At 45.7% G+C, this 21,413-nt stretch overlaps 1 protein-coding gene across 2 annotated transcripts in view; it reads right to left on the reverse strand.

Annotated features, from left to right (window-relative positions):
- Positions 1-4,067: 4,067 nt before the first annotated feature.
- MELK (maternal embryonic leucine zipper kinase) overlaps positions 4,068-21,413 on the reverse strand; it is a 43,472-nt gene continuing 26,126 nt past the window's right edge. For both annotated transcript variants that reach the window (XM_060237026.1, XM_060237027.1), the window contains 7 exons: positions 19,971-20,102; positions 16,289-16,423; positions 14,048-14,264; positions 10,466-10,562; positions 9,845-10,013; positions 6,754-6,857; positions 4,068-4,394 (listed from right to left, as the gene is read on the reverse strand). In XM_060237026.1, the coding sequence (XP_060093009.1) occupies positions 4,217-4,394; positions 6,754-6,857; positions 9,845-10,013; positions 10,466-10,562; positions 14,048-14,264; positions 16,289-16,423; positions 19,971-20,102 (1,032 nt within the window). In that variant the 3' untranslated portion in view covers positions 4,068-4,216. The remainder of the gene's footprint in view (positions 4,395-6,753; positions 6,858-9,844; positions 10,014-10,465; positions 10,563-14,047; positions 14,265-16,288; positions 16,424-19,970; positions 20,103-21,413) is intronic.

The following is a 21,413-nucleotide window of genomic DNA, read 5'->3' on the forward strand; positions in this document are numbered from 1 at the left end:
TGTGCACTTAACCACTACACCAAACTGGGGCAAGTGGAAGCTCAGAAGCCATAGTAATTCAGGCAAGGCTTTCACTGATCAGATGGCTGGAACTTAACTACAATCCCACAGCAGGTCTATTCATTGCCATCTCTGTTGGAGACCAGAACTGTAGAAGCACCCTCAGGTATTTCAAAATAACAAGCAGAACAGGGCTTTTTCACAAGCACATGTACTAGTCCCATATATTCCAAGGGTGAGATGAATTTTCATTTCTTGAAAAAGGAACACCCATTTGTGGTGTAGCGCAGGGGTGACCAAACTTGCTTAATGTAAGAGCCACACAGAATAAACATCAGATGTTCGAGAGTCACAAGGCGTGAATGTCAGATGTTTGAGAGCAGACAGGCTGGCAGATAGATGGGGTGGGGGGAGAGATGGAGAGGTGACAGAAAGCAACTTTAACCTTAAATGTATTGTCCAAGCTGCCAGCTGGCTTGGCTTGAAGAAATGATTTAAAGAGAGAAAGCCACACTATGTGTGAAAGAGCCAGTTTGGCCACCCGTGGTGTAGTGGTTAAGAGCGTGGACTCTAATCTGAGAGCAGCAACAACAAAACAAGTGGAAGTCTGTGCCAAAGGGAAGGCTCAAGCACTCTGTGAGGCCTGCTTTTCTTCTCAACCTTGCAAAGGCTGGGGCACCATAATAAAAAGCAAAAGTAATGAAGTTCACTGATACCCCTTCAGGAAACAGCAAAATAAATTTGCTTCAAATTGAATAGGTGGTTGACCGGGACACTGTATATACAACTGACAGTCATTGACTGGTTAATATGGGACTGTGAAGAGGAAGAGCCAAGTCTTTACTTGTCACAAAACTTACTGGATGATCTAAAGCTGGGCTGATTCTCTCAGTGGCAGCTCAAGGGCTGAGGCAGGAATAAAAGAATGCAGAAGAGAGAAGCACATCAACTGTCTTGGGCTGCTTAGAAGATAAGCAGGATAATATATATATATTCTAGCTAGTTGGGATGGGTGTGGAGGACTGGCCTATCCAACTGTATATTTGATAGTTTGGCATTGCTTATTCAACTTTTGCATACCTGATTCTGCTACTCTTGGATAATAAATGAAACTGAATTCAACTTATGCAACTTTTTCAACCCGGGGGCCAAAAAGCAAGAACTCTAGAACTAAAGGCAGTCATGAAAATTGTTTTTTTTTTTAATTGCAACTCTGCTTCCCAGAGAGTAAGAAGGGTTGAGGCTCAGTGGAAAGGCCTTTGCTTGGCATGCAGAAAATCCCTCGTTCTGTCCGTGGCATCTCCAGTTAAAAGGCCCAGGCAGTAGATGATGCAAAACCCTGAAAAGCTGCTGCCAGTCTGCATAGATGATCTTGGGGGACCAATAGTATAAGGCAGCTTCACGTATACGTTCACTACCTTTCTAAATTAAAGGAAACCCAAATTAACAAAGGCAAAGAAGGCTGTGAGGGCATTTCCACAGTCACAGCGCCACTTCTGAAAAGTTCTGCCCCTCAGAGCAAGTCAAACTACTCTCCAGAAATGGTAAGTCAGAGGAGAGGGCCAATGACAGCCAAACTAAGAAGTCAGTATTAGGAGCAGTATTAGGGTATTTTGGTCACTTTCCCAGTTCTTTCTTCACTTGCCAGAAAAATTAGATTCTAGAAAACACAATAAATTGAGAGTGGGGAGCAAAACCTATGACAGCACAAAAGGTAACCTGGACCTGTTGCCATGTGGGTGGGTTTTCTTTTTTTAGTTTAAGTGTGGACACAAAGGAGATGGATCCTTTTAAGTCAATACATGCTGCTTCACACAACCACTTAACTTTGCATGCCACCTTTCCTCCAAAAAGCTCAGGGCACTGTCACCTTCCCTCTTTTAGCTGCACAACCCTGTGAGGTAGTTTTTTGGGGGGTGGGCTGCAGACAAGTCCAGAGCCAGATGGCGACCTCCATGGCCTAGCTTGTCCATTGCTAAGAGAATATATTGGATTTATATCCCACCCTACTCTGAATCTGAGTCTCAAAGCTGTCACAATCTCCTTTACCTTCCCTCCCCCACAACAGACACCCTGTGAGGTAGGTGGGGCTAAGAGAGCTCTTGCAGCAGCTGCCCTTTCAAGGACAACTTCTACAAGAGCTATGGCTGATCCAAGACCATTCCAACAGCTGCAAGTGAAGGAGTGTGGAATCAAACCTGGTTCTCCCAGATAAGAGTCCACACACCAAACTGGCTCTCTGAGGAAAACTAAAGTCAAAGAATCAGTTTGTTCAACTAGATGGGGAGAAGGCCAAAAGAGAGCATCAGTACTGAAGATGGTTATGAGTGGCCACCGCAGGTGTCAGAATTGATGGAAACCTCCAGCTGGCCAGGAGCTAATGACAGCAGATGTTCTCCAGTGAGCTTACATGAACCGGGACAGTTACTTCTGCTTTGGAATGTCTGTTCAGCCAAAGGGCAGCATCGTAGTTGAGCTTGCAATCAACAATTATGCAGATGGATTTCGACCAATGACAGTAACGAACAGACGCAATTTTATATGTGCTCGATATTGTAGCGCCACGTATTAAAAGCCAGGATTTTGGAACAGCAAATCAAGTTTATCTTTGGAGCCAGCCATGACTTGATATATCCAGATGCCACAGAAATTCTGGCTTGTTTAATCTCCGGCTCACATGCTGCCTCCCAAACCCCAGACGCTGAGGGAGATTCTTTCAGCCCAGGAGATCTTGAAAGATAGATAGATAAATTTATTGTCATTGTTCTCAACAAAAGAGAGCAACGAAATGAGGTGCTCTTCCACAAACATACCAACACATCAAACACACATATTCATAAACTATTTAAATAAATCTAAAACCATTTAAACCATTAAAACCATTTAAATCCATCTAAAACAGATAATCATTCATAAAACCATTAAAACCATATAAACCATTTAAATACATCTAAAACAAATAGTCATTCATAACCCTGCATTTAACCTAACCACAGCACTTGGATAGAAACTGTCCTTAAATCTGTTTGTCCTAGCCTTCAACACTCTATATCGTCTACCTGACGGTAAGATCTCAAATAGCAAATGGCCCAGATGTGAAGAGTCCCTTAGGATCATTTGAAGCCAGTTAGTTGGAGCAGCTCAGTTTGGATGTCGCCACAAGCTAGTTTGCTTCCTGTCTACAAATTCGGGATTATGAAACTACACCCTGGTTTAGAATCCTGGACTGTGTCTTCCTTAACGGCAGTGTGTTATGGCGGCATCATTTGGACATCCCATAAAACAAACTATTTCAAGCCAGGAAGTCTTCAGTCTTGGAAAGGTGGGGGAAGGGAGGGGGCTTGAGGGCAGAGATTTGGAGGGAGATGTGGCTCAGTGGTAGAGTGTCTGCTTTGCATGCATCTGGTCCCAGGCTCAACCATAGGCATTTTCGGTTAAAGGATAAAACAGTAGGTGATATAAAAGGCCTCTTCCTGAAACCCTGGAGAAGTAGTAAAAGAGACATTACTGACCTCAGTGGACCAATGGTCTGAGCCAGGATAATGCAGCATCATAAGTCTTCATGTGAATGAGACTTGTTCACATTACAACCTAGAGTTTGATTATGACATCAAAACACAGCCTTTGTTTAACCATTTCAGGAAGTGCTGCTTAAGTTGTTCAAAGTCATCCATTTCCCCATCAGTATGAAGAGAGAGAGACAGAAAGAGGATTTCAGAATCTGAATGCAGAAGATGGGCTCCAGCAGATATTCTGCTGATGGGAAGGACTACTTCCCCTCCCCTTCCTGCTGCACCCCAAAATATAGTTCCTAGGGACACAGGCCCCCCAGAAAAGAGAATGAGGGGGAAACTGGTGAAGACCACCAGCCTCATGAGCAGAAATTTCCTGCTTGATCCAAGCCATAGCCTGTCATTCCAAATAAAAGGTGGCACAGTCTTCATGAGATTTTATTTCTCAGTGGCTGCATTTGCTCTTAAGGCACAGCTCAATGTTCTCATCTGCAGACACACACAAATCACAGTAATGCACCAAAAATGAGCAATTAAAGAAAGACAAGGACAGAATGACCTGGTAGGTTACATATTTATTCACAAAAGAGTTTCTATTTTAAAAACAACACGCTAGTCCTTTGGACAGGTTAGACCTCATCGTGATGGCCAAATCGACCACAGCTAGTTGAAGCTGCTCTGTACCCCGGTGGGGCAACCAGGGGCTACAACTTGCAGCTAGACAAGATGTCTTCCACTAGCCTTTTATAGACCCACGCGTCCCCCTTCAGCCGTTGCCTCTTGATGCCGATGACTTCAGATTTGCCCAGCTGGCAGACTTCCAGCTCAAATTGCATGGTCACTTTGCCAAAGTCTGACTGTGTCTGACATTTGAGCTTGTAGCTGTGGAAAACCAAGGTTTGAAGGGGGGGAGAATTAGCTCAGGTGCTCACCAATACTCCCTCTAAGCTGTAGAGTCTTGTGAGCAAGAATTCTACTTTGTGAGATACTTGCATTAGAATTGTGAGGGAGCAATTTGGCTACTGCATAAATTAGTTTGTCCTGGGGCCATCCTTCCTGAGGTAAGACAAAAATGTGTGAGCCACAAGCTAAAAAGCTGAGCTAGTGCACAATAACTCAGCTTAGAGGGAACATTGGTGTTCACACAAGTTGAATGCTTGAGATTATTACAGCCATTGAACGGGGGTAAAGAGCCAAATGTCCATGCAAGTACTAGGCTGTGAAATATGATCAGTAGAATCAAGCTTTTCTTGGATTGTACTAGTTCAGGCTGCTAAGGTGATGTATATGGAATGGCTGAAGCCTCCCCTCTAAAACAAACAAAAAAATTGCTCCTTGCCCAAACAACAAGCACTGGAGAAGGATGATTGGACTCTTCGCCTTGTTGAGCCAGTAAGCAGGACTGCTCCATCCTCCCATCATGGGGAGTGCTAGAATGTGCAAGCCCAGCCCCCCCCCCCCCACAGCATGAATTAGTACAATCCAGGTAAGCTTTTTCATTCATTCAGTATTCCATTAAGCAGCTCATGAGAGAATCCAGAAGGAAACTGTTGTATGTCTTGCACAATGCTTGCGTCACCTTTCCCCAGTATGACATTTCGCTACCTCTGGTTATTGGGGTTCTTTAAAGTGCTACCTCGGATGAACGATTTAATTATTTATTTAATCAAATTTATATCCCGCCCTCCCCTGATGATCCTGAACGTAGTGCTCTCTGGGGTATGGGGAGAGGCGGTCCCACAGGTAGACAGGTCCCAGGCCATATACTATTATTATTAATTTGATTTATATCCTGCCCTCCCTGACAAGGCAGGCTCAGGGCGGCTCACAACCTATAAAATCACATAACAATATAGCCAAGGATATAGGGATTTAGATGTTATGACCAGCACCTTGAAGCGAATCCAGAATGCCACAGGCAACCAGTGTAACGTTTCCAGCGCAGGTTGAATGTGCTCCCGTACAGGTAGCTCCGTTAGCAACCTGGCTGTTGCGTTTTGCACTAGTTGCAGTCTCCGAATTTGAGTCAAGGGCAGCCCCATATAGAGGGCGTTACAGTAGTCTAATCTCGAGGTGACCGTCGCATGAATCACTGTTGCCAGGTCATCGCGTTTCAGGTACGGAGCCAGCTGCCTTATCCGCCTAAGGTGGTAAAATGTGGACTTGGCATATGATGGAAAGTGCTGTCAAATCTCAACTGACAAATGATGCCCCCCCAATAAGGTTTTCTAAGGCAAAAAATGAACAGAAGTGGTTTAGCATTGCCTCTGCATAGCAACCCCAGACTTCCTTGGAGGTCTCTCATCCAAGAATTATCTGGAGTCAACCTTGCTTTGTTTCTGAGATCTGGTTAGCCTGGGCCCTCCAAAAGATGAACTAGGCACTTTTAGTCAATGAGGCTAAGAAAACTGCACAAATTGCATTTGTCTTCTGACACCAGGTTGATCTTGGTGTTCCTCTAATAAAGGTATAATCTAGAGAAAACAGAAAACCAACGAGTGGTTGCTAGAGTTTAGCTATGTCAGTTAACTTCTCAGAAAGGAAGGGCTCTGTGCTGTTGTTTTGATAACTGGCCAGTAATTCTAAATCCAAATCCATCAACCAGCAGGTTTTTTTTTGTTGGTGTAGAATGAGCCCTGTTGGGCAGAGTGGTAAGCTGCAGTACTGCAGTCCAAGCTCTGCTCACGACCTGAGTTCGATCCTGGTGGAAGTGGGGTTCAGGTAGCTGGCTCAAGGCTGACTCAGCCTTCCATAGGTAAAGTGTAGATGACTGGGGAAGGCAATGGCAAATCACCCCATAAAATTCTGCCAAGAAAATGTCCTGCTGTGATGTCCCCCCATGGGTCAGCAACGACTTGATGCTTGCACAGAGGACTACCTTTACCTTTTTATGGAAGAAATGGCTTGAGAACAAACCACAAGCTTGGCGAGCAGACGGCCCCAAGTACAGACGCTACTGTGTTCCATTATAGAGAGATCCTCTGGCTAAGACAGTTCTTTGCTAGATGGACCCCTTTAACAACTAATTCCCAAGCGACATTTCAAAGGTCTTACTTCCATTTCATTGCAAAATCCACCAAGACAACACTGTTGTGCTTTCTCCTCCGCGGGAGAATCAGGATTTAAGAACACCCATTTCTCAAGGGGCATCACATTCAGCAAGGTAACGTGTCTTAGATAGATAGCCCAGGTGGAGTGAGAGATCGAACTGTTAGCTGCCGAGACAAGTATTTACGCTTACCCTTTCTGTACATATTCAACATGTTTTTCAGGAAGGATAGCAATTATTTCCTTTAGCAGCTCATCTGGATTCAGCAGGTTAGTTGTGGTCACATTGTAATGAGCCTAGGGGGAAAAAAGAAAGAAAATTCCCACACACACACACACAATTGCTTGTGACTGAAGTTGGCTAGAATATTGAGTTTTAGCAGCCACAAGTCAAAGCTTCAGTCACTTCCCCATTCTCTTTCAGCACTAAGGGATCCTCAGACTACACATCCCCCAGAACCATTGTCAACATCTGGACAGAGGCCATGGCTCAGTGGCAGAACTTCTGCTTGGCACACAGAAAGTCCCAGGTTCAATCCCCAGCATCACTAGCTAAAAGGACAAGATAGTAAATGACGAGAAAGGCCTCTGCCTGAGACCTTGGAGAGCTGCTGCCAGTCTGAGTAGACCGTACTGACCATGATGGACCAATGGCCTGACTCAGTCTAGGACAGTTTCATATGTAGGTGCCCACTGCACAGTGTAAGTGGGAAAGCAAAGGGTGTGTCTGATGCACCCGCTTCAACATTGTGCTCGATGTTACCTCCCTTGAACCCTGAGATCAGACTGAAACTTGGTGTATGTCCAGGACATGGTTTTCAGTTTCAAGTTAAAACCCTAGCACGACACCTCAACTCTTCCAGGTGGTGTGAAGTAACTCACGTTTATTGTAACAAAGTCCCAATAGAGGCCAACTGGCAAGAGACTGCCATATTACAAAACAGAACTAGCCATCTTCCCAGCATGTATAGCATTATGGTCTGCTTTATGAAGCTACTGAATGGCATTTTATGCTGCCAGCTGAGGTTTTACGCTTTCATTATGTATTTTCAAGAGATGTCTCAAGCAGGTCTCTAGAGAGACAACATATCCTTTCTCTAAATAATAAATATTGACTAGTTTTGGCTTGCTACCTCCTAAGGTCCCTCCCCTCACATTTGTTTTGGAAGGATACTGCAGAATAGGGTTACGGAACCCAAGCTCTTGTGTTCCCACCACCTGTGAGGTCTCTCCCCCCACCCCTGTTCTCAAAACAAGAGATTTAGATTGACAACTGTTCCAAGTAGTAACAGTTATGGCTCCCTGTCAGTTTGCTCAGTTGTTTAAATTCCGACCTGGAAAGTCCTAGAGATCTTGTTCCCACTTGACCACTCATGCCTGGTGTTTTGACCCTTGTTGTATTCCCATAATGACCAGATGGGCTAGATTGAAAAAGCCATTCAGTTACACAAACGGCGATTCTGTTGAGACCAAATTTAAAAAACACTCCCCCCCCCCCAAAAAAAACCCCGACAGCCTTAATTTTTTGTGTTCTAGCAGACAGCCAAAGCAGACCATTATTTGGGAGCTCAATCTGCGAGTAACTTTCCAAATACCACCCTTCAGTGGTGAAAGCAGTTAAACTTACTGGTTTGTGAATTTGAGTGTAATGTACGGAGGGGAAAGTGTTTAAATAATGCTGACAGCGTGCTTGGAAAGCTGAAAGGCAAGGCAGCTTAGTGAGTTTAGAATCTCTTGTGTGACGTATGTTTAATCACCCTGGTGGCTGGCCCAGCTTTGTGAACTGCAAAAAGTTCGCATCGCTAGCCTGTAAGTGATTCAGCTGCTATGAGATGGGGAAAAACTACTTTAGACAGGAAAACCTGGCTATGCCACACAAGTGTCTAAAGATTTGCAACCAAAACAGCCTTGATTTTTTTATTCTGTTTCATCCTCCCTAAGGTTATGTACACGTTAGCTATGATGTGCCTTAAATACAAACCCATTTCCCTCAGGTGGGCTGGCAGAAATGAAAAGGGTACCCCCAGTCAATTGGCTGCCATAAGTCTCCAAGCTGACTGTCATCAAGAGGCAGATGGTAAGGCTCGTTACTACCCACGTGGTGCAGCACTGACTAGGAGCCAGATTCAGATCCCCAGTCTGCCACAGAAGCTTGCTGGATGACCTTCGGCCTGTCACTCCATCTCAGCCTAACTTACCACAGCAGGTTGTTGTGAGGATAAAATGGAGAGAGGGAGAAGGGTTTGTAAGCCAGTTTAGATCTCCATTTGGAGAAAAAATAGGGCACTAAATAAATACATATCAGCACAAAGCAAGGGTACTTATAGCTGTGGCTAAAGTCTTAATGATGTACAGGCCAGGATCTATAAAAGCAAGTTTTACACAAGGAACTGGTGTTGTCTCAGAGCCAAAGCAGCAGATGTCACTGGCACAACACCAACGGCTTTGGCATACACCCCCTCCACAACATAACTGTTTGTTTTGTCGTGGGGTGGATGAAGGTGGGAAGGGAGAAAAGCCCCCTTGACGGTCGACAGAACTAGCAGTACAAGAGCTAGATTTGAGTCCAGTTAATACCTTTGAGGCTGGCAGGAGATAAGATCATTTAGGCGGAGTTGCTTAGCTGACTTAATCAGAGAGCAGAGGTCTGAAGAGGATCTTTGGTGTTTTTTCTTCCGCATATGGATCTACTTTCTTTGTTTAGCCAGCCCAGAAGATATCTTTTCCAGAGCATTCTTCCAAGGCTTGAAGGCATGGCAGTTTCCAAGATTTACTACCTTCAAAACTGACAAGATTTTCAGGATATAAGCTTTCAAGGGTCAATATTCCCTTCCTCAGATATGACAAAAGGAACACTGATTCTTGAAATCTTATACCCTGAAAAATCTGGAAAGCTTGTACCCTGAATATTATACCCAAGTACTCTCTCTCTCTCGGCTTGACTTCGCGAACGAAGATTTAAGAAAGGTGCAGTAGTCCACGTCTGCTGCAAGCTCGCTGGTGGCTGACAAGACCAATGCGGGAGAGGCAGGTCCGGCCACAGTGGCTGCAGGGAAAAGTCTGATTTGGGGTTGGTGCTGTAGCAGTACGATTCTTCCTCAATTTCCTTTTGTCCTCAAGACCAGCTATGTACTACTGGATTCAAATCAGCTCTTTGACTGCCGACCGACATAGCAGTAGTTTGGGTTTCTTTCCCCCAGGGGGCAGTTTGGCCTCATCCTTCACAACCTCCTCCCAACATTTGCCATAGGAAACAAGAACCTCTTTATGCCTGAGCGGCTTACCCGTAGCTTCCTCGGGCCTTCTTTTGCTGAGCCTTTCCTTTTACTGGGTGTGAGCATGGTGATCACTTTATCCAAGCCTCTTTCGAAGCTTCCGAACATTTTGGCCCCTTTCCTCTTCTGGCCGCTTTCCAGATGAACCTGGTTCAGATCCAGTTCCAAGGAATGGCACCTGACACGTGGGGAGACAGCAAAGCGGGTGTGGTTTTCAGCAGCTGGAAACTGGTCATTGGGAAACAACATCCAATAAAAGGTCTTTCAACCTCTGGCTTTTTTAAAGGGGGGGGGAGTGGGAAAAGAAGAGAACGTGCCAGACAAAAGATCTGCTGCCCAACAGCAATTTGGGATTTTGAGAGCAAATTGTATACATGCTCCAGGGGAATGAATGAATTTTAATTATGGAAAACAGGAGTGTATCCAAGACTACTGAAGTGTGTAATGTTAAGAGTTAACCTCCCCAGCCTCTTAACATTTGTCGGTGGCTGTAGGAATAGATTTAAAAGAGGGGTTTAACACTGCAAAACAGAGATGTCGTTTTAAAAAGCTCCCCCCCCCCCCAATCAATAAAAGGATTAAGATAGTCTATTGTGTCATCTGAATATGCTCGGGAAAGTGGACATTTACCTTCTCTCGGGGCTAATGACCCCCGTCACCAGTTCCTCTGGATGCGCAGGAGCGGGTGGCTTCTTAGCTGGGCTCCATTTCACGGCCTGACCGCTCTCTGAAAGTAGTAGCACCCAGATTTAGAAAAAAGGTCTTATTAGAGTTTGAAATTTGCATGCAGAGAGACGATACCCTGCAGAGAGGTGGGCAGAGAGGCTGCATAGCTAGCTAGAGTAGCATATAGCAGTTACGAGACAGAGGTTGGGGCGGGGGGGCGTGCCCCCAAAATGTGGTCCTGATCTTTGGTCTCAAGCAAGTCTCTCAGGCTTATTTCATTATCTATCACACAGGGAAAATATGGCCTTCTTAGAATGGTATTAGGAATACCAGTTGAAAGTACGTGGATGACTATCCTTATATCTAGCTGCCAAAGGCACACCACTGTACAGATTAAAAAATAGTGCAATGCAGGGCTCTTTTTCTAGCAGGAGCTTCTCTGCATATTAGGCCATGCCCCCTGATATAGCCAATCCTCCTGGAGCTTACAGTACGCCCTGTACTAAAAGCCCTCTAAGCTCTTGGAGGATTGGCTACATAAAGGAGGCGTGGCCTAATATACAGAGGAGCTCCTGCTAGAAAAAGAGCCCTGGTGCAACCGGACCATCTATCAGTAAAATGTAGGATTCTGTAAATGTGGAGAAACTCTTAAGCTGACAAAAAAGCACATGCAGAAATCAAGTTTTAGAGATAACCCCCATATATTATGTAAGTCTCCACATGAAGAAAAACCAATTTCTGGAGGCCTCTGCTAATAAAGCAGGGGTCCCCAATGTTTTTGAGCCTGTGGGCACTTTGGACACAATATGTTGGGCACAGCCAGAAAATGGGTGCCACAGGAGATGGAGCCAGCCACAAAAGATTGTTGTGGCTTACTTTCAGTCACGCAGTAAAGATCCTTGTGTTGTGGTAGCAGCTGCCACCAAAGCAATGTTTGTGCAGCCAGTAACATTTCCAGTGGCCAGTCAGAAACCTTGTTGGTCAAAAGCTTCACCCACTTTCTAAAATCACTTGGTGGGCACCAGGAAAGGTGTTTGTGGGCATCATGGTGCTATAGCAATCCAACAGGCAGGAGGCAGTGGGGCTGGTCACCACCACTATAAAGAGGAGGGGTTGGTAAAAGGAAGAAACCAAATGTACCAGGAAGTTGGGGGAGGAGGAAAGAGCAGGATTTCCTTTGCCAGTGAGTCCAAATTTGTATTATTATTACTGCACAATAGAGATTTGCATGCAAATACCTCTTTTTCCAATAACGGGAACAAGAATCAACTAGAATCAAGATACACATTTTAACCATTTCAGCAAATCTGCCTTTCTCAAGGTACTTTCATTAGTATGTTAAACTGACTAGCAAAAAGGTAACGCCCACAAAAAAAGGTGGATTTCTAAGAAACTACTGGAAGAAAAAAAAATACGTTCCCTTTGCAGAATCTAAAAAGCTTATATTGCTGAGACCTGAGCAAACTGTTAAAAGTACATTTAAAAAAGACCTCTTGTACTTTGTATCTTGTCTGTAGATACCTTCTCAAGACCATTAGCAAGAAAAGCTATAAGCTTAATGCAGGAAAAAAAATTCAACACAAGCAAAACTCACCTCTACCAACAAAAGCCATCCTGGTCTACCTGTATAATACTAACAACCAATACAAACACCGTCCCCTAGGGTTGCCAAGTCCAATTCCAGAAATATCTGGGGACTTTGGGGGTGGAGCCAGGAGATTTTGTGGGTGGAGCCAGGAGACACTGGGGTGGAGCTAGGAGCAAGGGTGTGACAAGCTGAATTGAACTCCAAAGGGAGTTCTGGCCATTACATCTAAAGGGATGGCACACCTTTTTAAATGTCTTCATTCCCTCCACCAGGCGCTCTCCTGGGCCTCGAAAGCGGCGGCCTCGGCGTGGTGGGGGTGGTGGCCGAGCTGCTGCAGGCTGGGCTGACGGAGGCGTGGCGGCGGCCAGCTGCTTCATCATCAGGGCGGCGTTCTGGCGCTGCTGCAAGGCTGCTTGGTGCTCAGCGGGGGGCTGCAGGGGAAGCGGCTGGGGGAAGCCGTCGGAGCCCGGGGGCGTGCATGGTCCCCCCGCCGTCGCTCCAGGAGTTGAAGCGGGGCCTCTTGGCCACCATCATGTAGGAGGCAGCGACGGGGGGCCCCTCGAAGTGCTGCAGCCGGTGGTGATGGTGGGGGGGGGGCGCTGAAGACGGGCTTGCCGGCTGTAGCAGGGGTGCTGTGGCGGCGGCTGCTGCAGGCTCGCCACGCTCCTGGCCTGCCTCCACCCTCCCCTTCTCTGATTTCACCGAGGTGGAGCGGGCGACGCCGCTGCGCTGCCGCCTCTTCTTCACTTCACTGTAGCTGCTCCTCTGAGATCCTGGGGTCCCCCGCCAGGGCGGGAGGGTTGGGAAGCCTACCATCCCCCCATCCCATATATTAGTCTACAGAATAAGCCTTCCTCAAAGTCCCAGCCATAAGGGAACCAAACGCCTTATCTGAGCTGACCCCCCTAAGGCTCAAAATGCCTTAACCTGAGAAGACAGATAACCTCTTGCCCTTTCGGCAAGGAACATGACTGCAACTTGTTTCCATAAGTGTTTGAGGGCAGGTTTTCCCCGCTGAAGACCAACTGCAGTATTGCACTGCGAAGGTTTTGCTGTCTTCTGTGCTTTGCCCTGCGCATGTCATGTACTTTTGTGGCATGGTATTCCTCTAGCTGCCCTGGGCATGGGAACAGCCGAATACCATTCCATATTGAGGTGTGAGGGAAGGTGGAGACTTCTGAGGGTCAGAACCTTGAGACATAGCCGGACGCAGAGATTTCGTCAGTAGGTGACTGTTCAATCTAGCGGCGCGGTTCTTTCTAGCTTGTTTGCCGAACTGGGCACAGTGAGTACAAGCGTCAATTCTGTGAGTTTCACCCAGGCAAATCAAGCACAACGCGTGGCCGTCTGAGGAGGGAATCTTAGTCCCACAACGGATGCACTTTTTAAAAGTGATTTTAACTTCTCTTCCTTCCATACGCCCGGGGGGAAGGGGGGGGAAGGAGGAAAAGGGAAGAGATAAAGGGGAAAGGAGGATATATAAAGATTTTTTTTTTTTTATACTATACCAGACAGAAGTGAAGCGGAGCAGAAAGTGAAGAAAAACGTTAGCGGTAGCGAAGAAAAACGGCTGAGGAGGCTAGTTGAGAGGAGACGCAACGAGGAAGGACTATCCCGGGCGGCGGTCGGAAAGAAATTGGTGGGTGGAGCGCCTTCCCCCCGCTCCAGGCATGCGCAGTGGATGCCTGCTCCCCAGGGCGGGAGGAAGTGCGCGCCAAAAATAACGCTTAAGGCTAGCTTTGAATTCTCCGAGGTCGGGTTCGTTCCAGCGGGAAAACCCATGTGTGGGACTGCACAGAGACCACGAAGAAGATTGAAGGATTATGGAGCATCCATGTTTTCAAGCAGCACAAGTGCCCCCCCCAACAGGTGTTCGCAATTTTGCACTAAGTCACCAATCCATTAACTTCTGAGAGCGAAAGGGTGCTTCCTCCTTGATCTCAGCCCCTCCTTTGTACCTTCAGATGGAAGCACACGGTTTGGGGTGGTCAGGACCCTCTTCTCGTTCATGGCCCACATCGGCGTCTTGGGAGCAGGATGCACGAAAGGCTCAAGGTTCGCTGTTGCTTTGGCATCAGAGTTCTCCTTGTTGGCCTTTTTCTTTGACCATACTCCTCTTCTTGGCATAGGAGGAAGAGGTGGAGTGAATTCTTCACCATCCAGGAATACACGATGCTTAAAAAAACAAGAAATTGATTAAGGTCCATTGAAGCCAGGGCTGGCCCTGCCACTTGGCCAATCGCCTAGGGCGCCGGCTTTCTGGGGGGCGCCAAATTGGGTGCCCCCCATGTGACTGTGAAGTTATCAGTGTGGGGGTGGGGGCAGAAGTTAGCCTTGCCTAGGGTGCCAGTCAGTCTAGGGCCGGCCCTGACTGAAGCTGCACATGAAGATGGTACACCTCTCAAGGCAAGACCCACACAGATGGTCTACAGCCTCTGTTAGACAGCATACAGCTCCAAAGGTCAGGATTCTCTATCAGATCCTCCCAGAGTCTTGATTTGGGATTTTTCTCATTAGCAGCAGCTGCTCCGTAGTTGCAGTCATAAATTTTTGGCGATTTGCATTATGAACCATCCTCTAGTTACACCTCCTTAGTACTCAAAAGATGCATATATAAACAGATGGAGAAAAAGCCATTATATAAGAAATGGGTAGTGTTGGATTCTCTAAAAATTAGAACAAAATCTGCAGGCTGAGAGCAAAGGGAAATGTGTTTCTTGTTTGGCATATGGGAGAATTGTGGATGGACCGTTATTTCTGTGAAAAAGCAATGAATGGAGGACATGCTCCAGGAACCATTATTTTGCAGTTACTATAAAGGAGTTACCAAGAAGTCATTGTCTCACTTTTGGCTATGGCAGCAGCCTGTTCAGCAGAAGAGCTAGTCATATTTTCCCCAGGAAGGAAATGGGTACATTTTTATGAAACAGTGACTACTTTTTTGAAACGTAGCCATAGAGACTGGATTGTAGATGGTGAAAGAATTCTGCAGTTTGTTTTATCAGCTGCCCTGTGTTACTGAAAGAGATCAGCTGAATGTATAAAGTTTTACTTTTATACTTTTCCCCCACTGGCTCGAAACATATACACCCCTACTCAGTGCAGAGGCATCTACCCTGGGACACTGCCAAGTTATCTCATCTATCCTGCAGGTAAAAGCTCTTTTTTTTGCCAACTTCAGAATCCTAGCCACTTGTTACCCCCACACCCCAGGCAGATATATACCCTTGCGTAATATCCTACAAGACTTAGGAGCTCGGCCCAGCTCAAAAACGGGAGCCCCTGCTTCTCCTCCCTTGTTCTGTGCTGGGGAGTATAGCAGGGTTTCATCCCTGTTGTACCAAGCCTCTGAAAAACTTGGGAAATGACAAGAACACTCATCATTTTCTGAGCATTTTCGAGGCTCAGAATCAGAGAGAACCCATCCTCCATAAGAGAAGCCATGCTGGATCAGGCCAGTGGCCCATCCAATCCAACATTCTGTGTCACACACTGGCCAAAACCCAGATTCCATCAGGAGGTCCACCAGTGGGGCCAGAATTTCAAAAGCCATCTCACTGTTGCCCCTCCCCACCCAGCTCTAAGAACATAGAGCATCACTGCCCCAGACATGGTGTCCCACCTATATCTTACAGCTAATGGCCACTGATGGATCTCTGTTTATCCAATCCCATCTCAAAGCTGCCTACACTTGCAGCTGCCACCACTTCCTGAGGCAGTGAATTCCATGTGTTGATCACTCTTTGCGTGATGAAGTTATCTGTTCTAAACCTACTGCTCATCAAATGCATTGAGTGCCCACGAGTTCTTGTACTTCCTTCTCTATCCTGTGCATAATTTTGTAAGCCTCTATTATTTCACCCCTCAATCATAATTTCTCCAAGCTAAAAAGCCCTAACTTCTTTTAATATCAGAGCCAGAAGGACAAAGATCACGGAATGGAATCTAAAGCAGCAAGGGCTTTGTGTTGCCTTTGAAGCATAAGCTGGGTGTTATTCTGCCCCTCATACTGACTTTGGGAAAAAATTTGGAAAACAGCAAGACGTTTTGAGTGCTCCTAAACTCAGCGGCAGAGGAAAGAGAGGCCCCATATTTCTTGATACTCTTGTTTTAACAGGAAACAAACCTGCACCCAAACAGTTACTGAGATCATGATAGGCTATTAACTTTGTTAAAAAGTATCCTGCAGTTAGAGTTACCTGTTTGGCTTTGGGTGTAATACATGGTACAGGCTGAGCTTCGAAGGAACCTAGAAATTCCAAGGACCCAAGCATGTCAGGCGTATCGTCGCTGCCGTGCTCTGGAGCATCTTCAAAAGTCAGGCTCTTTTTGAACTGTTCAAAAAAACATTTGAGAGTCATTAGATGAGTGCATTGTCTGAACCCTTCACATGGCTGTGGCCAACAGATGTACCACCCCACTTGAAACACTGCTTCACCCTTCCCATAAAAATAAAGTCTTAACTTCCTGTCAGAACAATTCCCTTTCAGAGAACGGAGCTCATGTGCAGCACTGGAACCTTACTAGTAAACAATTCATCTCCCTAAAGTTATCCATAACTGAGAAGATGGCCAGTTTCTTCACCCGTTGAGCCAGGTCCTCTCTGGCCAAGAAACCACTGCCATGTGTGCATGCGCTGCTCCCTCCCCATGTAAATTGGCAATGGAGGGGGGTTTGGCCTAACTGGAAAACAAAGCAGCTCCATCTAGTGAGGAAGGCTGAATGGCTGGGGTCCTCTGGCTCAGAAGTACTTCCTTGTGGTAATAGTCCAGACACGACTTTTTAACCAAACTGGATTAATCCTTAAGGCTGAAGATAGCCATTGAATCTCTTTTCCAAGTACCAAGGCTTAGCGCCAAGCATTTCACAAGTTATTGGTAAGGCCGAGTGGGCTGGTTCAGGACAGTATATTTACTAAACTTGTGCATGAGGTAGCAGAGCTGGGACAGCAGCCATCTTGGAGAGACTGGAATCTGCCAGGCTTTATCAACAGTGGCCCTAGTGGCTGTTCTCAGGTGAGAAGTCTTGTGTTTGCTTAAATCAGACAAGTTTTAAAATATCTCCCAAAACCGTATCTTTCACACAGTACTAAGTGCTGCTGTTTAGTCATTATCAACAAAAAAGAAAAGAAAAAAAGAGAGAAAGAACGTCAAACTGAACCCAAGAACAAGTTCAGAAGTCACCCTCCCCCCCTCCTTGGGGGGACCAGAAATGAAGTCTAACCTAATATGAAAAAGAATTGCAGATTTATGTCCTGTCCTTCTCTTTGAATCAGAGACTCAAGAGTGGCTTACAATCTCCCATATCTTCTCCCCTCACAACAGACACCCTGTGACATGGGTGGAGCTAAGAGGGCTCTCACAGCAGCTGCCCTTTCAAGGACAATCTCTGCCAGAGCTATGGCTGACCCAAGGCCGTTCCAGCAGGTGCATGTGAAGGAGTGGGGAATCAACCCTGGTTCTCCCCGATAAGAGTCCACGCACTTAACTACTACACCAAACTGGCTCTCTGTCGGAAGGCCTTTTTGAAAGATGAGGTAGAACCCTCTGCAATTGCGATTAGGGGTAACGCTGTTCAAAGAGCAATGGGGGAGGCCGTGGTTTTAAACTAATTTAATAGAATTTCTACTTTTTATTCTGCTCCGGGCCTCTTCAGGTAGCTAAGCCTAAAGCTTAGCTCTGGCCTTTTAAGAAAAGACTCCAGACTCCACCCCAAATAGATTACAGATGCACGTTTGACTTCGAGGCTTGCGGTGAGTTCATTATACAGAAGTTCAGGATTTTTTAAACTATGCAAAATGGGGACAAAACAAGAACACTATTGATATATTTCAATAACTACGGAGGAGGAGGAAGAGGAGATTGGATTTATACCCAGCCCTTTACTCGGAGTCTCAGAGCAGCATACGATCTCCTTCCATTCCCCGCAAAAGAAACCCTGTGAGGTAGGTGGGGCTGAGAGAGCTCTGAGAGAACTGTAGTTGATCCAAGCAACTGCATGTGGTGGAGTACAGACTCAAACCTGGTTCTCCCAGGTTAGAGTCTGTGCTCTTAAACCACTATGCCAAAGAATACACACATACACAAGCCAAAAAATGACAACAAAATCAAGCAATTCTATCCTAGGCAGAAAGTCTCCCTCTTGCAGCGGCCAGAAGGAAGAGATTCAAGGCCAGCCACCCGGGGAGGCCTCGGACAAAATGATGATTATTTTATTAACTGGGTTTTTTAAAAACTGCTCAAGCAAGGTTCCTAATTGAATTTCCCTTCCTGCCCAATTGTAAGCTCACTTGTTCAGACAAGCATAATTTTCCTTTTTCAAAACCAAAGTATTTCTCTTTCAACAGAAACGGTGTGCTGCTCTTCTTTTTGTCTAGTTTTAGAACCAAAACACAGATCTCCCTCCCCTTTTAGCATTGAAGACACTGTTGTGAGTGGGTGGGGTGGGGGGCTGAAATTTGATTAGGAAAGTAGATACTTATTTGCCATAGCCTTGCACAATTTTCTAATCAAATTCTCAGAGGGTCATCATTCCAAATCAAAGCAGCAAAACCCTTAAAACAACATTATCTAAAGCGTCTCAAAACATTTTGCAGATCCCAACAATTAACAGTAATATGAACACAGTAAAGGCTTTAAATATCCACTTCCCATAACAAATTGGGGGTGGGAAAGGGGTATAAAGGTTTTTTTTGTTTTCAGCTATGAGGACCACTGAAAAAGGCTAATAGGAAATGTTTTCTCTTTTGCTAGAGTAATATACGCAATTCGTTCGTAAAATAAGGTGTTTTGAAAATAACAAAAAATGCTTGCAGTTATTCTGGGAAGAAGTGTTGAGGCTTAAACGTTCTTGCATTCCAGAGCAAACCCAAAACGTTGAGTGCATAAAATGCAGTATTCACAAAACAGGATCCTATTCTTCCAGAAGAATGACAACTACTTTTTTGTCAAGTTGAAATCATTTTACAGAGCTACATAGCAAATTCTTTATGGAATGTGTTCTTCACAGAATCAGTTCAAAAGTGCTGGGACATGTCTGAGCCAGTTACCAAACTACTTTTATAAGTTAGTATCCAAAACTAGAAGGGGGATGAGTGTGTGTGTGTGTGTTAAAATCCCCACTCTGCCATGGAAGCTCATTGGGTGGTCGCCATTGGGGAGAATGGTGGGGTGTGAATAGATGAAATTTTAAAAAGTAAATAAATCCCCAGTTTTTGATGGTTTGACTTCCTGGTGTTTAGTAAGTCCCTCAAATGGGCACTATCCTATGCAATTAGAGGATTTGCTTACATTACTATATTTCATGTCAAGGAGAAGACTGGGTTTTTATACCCCACTCCTCACTACCTGAAGGAGTCTCAAGGGGCTTACAATCACCTTCCCTTCCTCTCCCCACAACAGATAACATGTGAGGTAGGTGCGGCTGAGAGAGCTGTGACTGGCCCCAGGTCACCCAGTTGGCTGCACGTGAAGGAGTGGGGAATCAGTTCTGCAGATTAGAGTCCACTGCTCTTAACCACTACACAGCAAATTGCTCTTCCCTTTGCTATTTCCATTCCTCTTCTAGTATGCTCTCTAGAATGTTTAGAGGGGCTATGAAGAGCCTCCCATAAAGACACAAGTTCATATTCATTCAAGTTTGAGCAATGGGACAGACTCATGCCTTCATGCCAATCCTTACAGCACAGGGCACTTGGTCACGATAAAGCTTCATCACTTTGTCCTACATAAACCAGAATACTGATTGTGCAACGGTCTGAGCTGTTCTCCATTCAGCCCCATTGGTTTTTATGGACAAAAGCATGCCCTAAGCTTTCAAAAGTCCTCCGCTCAGTGCTCAGCTTTGGGTTGGTCTTCCCAATCATGCAGAAGGACGACTCACCTTCTGCTCTCTGCTTGGAGTGACGCTTGTGCAGTCCGATGCTAGAGAAGGAATCCTCAGGCGAACGGGCTTGCCATGAGCTTTCTTGGATTGGAGCAAGAGATACGTAGCTGTCACATGATCGTATTTCCACTGCGAACGCAAGGAAGACCTGGGTTACCTTTCCAGCTCACTGTTCGTGGAGCAAGAGGACCTACCTATAAGCTCACACAAGTAGACTCTGGAGGAATTAAAGTGGTTTCACTGTATCTGGTATGAAAAATACCCTGACCTCTGTGCTAATAATGAAAGCGGCAAAACTAGGCCCCTGATGGACCAGATTTTTTTTTGGGAGGGGGGGGGGAAGGGGGATCTCTATCTACTCAGGCGACTCCCTAGACATGCCAAAAGAGACGACTTTATACATTAACCTGAAAGGGGGCGGGGGGGAATCACCTACAAAAACTGACCTGATGAGCATGCTATAGAAGAATGCTGAAAGCAATTGACAGTAGTGTGGCAGTCTCCAGGTGGGACCTATATTGAAATTACAACTGATCTTCAGACAAGAGATCAACTCCCTAGGAGTTGGTGGCTTTGGAGGGCAGGCTTGTGGTATTGCATTCCTGCCAGACTGTTTCCCCTCCCCAATCCAAATCCTCCCATCTCTGCTCCCAAATCTCCAGGAATTCCCTAACCAGGAGTGACACCACTTTAATTCCTCTGGGATCTGTTTGTGTGGACTTACAGGTAGGTTCCCCCCCCGCTCCCCGCAATAATAGGCATATTTTCTACCCCACATTTTCCAAGATCAGTGGTTCCAGGGGTGGGATTCTAGCAGGAGCTCCTTTGCATATTAGGCCACACCCCCTGATGTAACCAATCCTCCAAGAGCTTACAAGGCTCTTTTTTGTAAGCTCTTAGAGGATTGGCTACCACACGAGTGTGTGGCCTAATATGCAAAGGAGCTCCTGCTAGAATTCCACCACTTAGTGGTTCCCAACCTCTGAGAATAAGGACCCCTTTTTAAGGTTAAAAAAAAAATCATAGATCCTCATGACAGTTGTACACATTAGCATCTCTTAAATAGACAGTGACAAAAAGATCAAAATGATGCTTCGCCTTCAGATCAATCTGAAGGCTCCTTGCATAACTCTGTGCCCCTCCTCCCTCGGTCCCTGGCCTCCGGGGTTGGAAGCCATCATTGCAGAGCCGATATTACACCTATTTTTATTTGAGGTTAACAGGAAAGAATAAAAGTCTTATTCGCAGAATTAAAGCTTCTTTCTTTGGATTTCATTACATTAAGCACAGACAATTATCACTATTGGTATGATGGTTATAGCCTATTCCCATTGCGAAAACAGTCTGTGCCCCAGAGGTGGAATTCTAGGACACACCACAAAGAAGGATTAAGTTTAAAGGTGCCAGCAAATTTCCCATCCTACCCAAGAATCGGATTTC

This window comes from Heteronotia binoei, chromosome 4, assembly GCF_032191835.1.
Source record: "Heteronotia binoei isolate CCM8104 ecotype False Entrance Well chromosome 4, APGP_CSIRO_Hbin_v1, whole genome shotgun sequence".
In the NCBI taxonomy this organism is placed as follows: domain Eukaryota; kingdom Metazoa; phylum Chordata; class Lepidosauria; order Squamata; family Gekkonidae; genus Heteronotia; species Heteronotia binoei.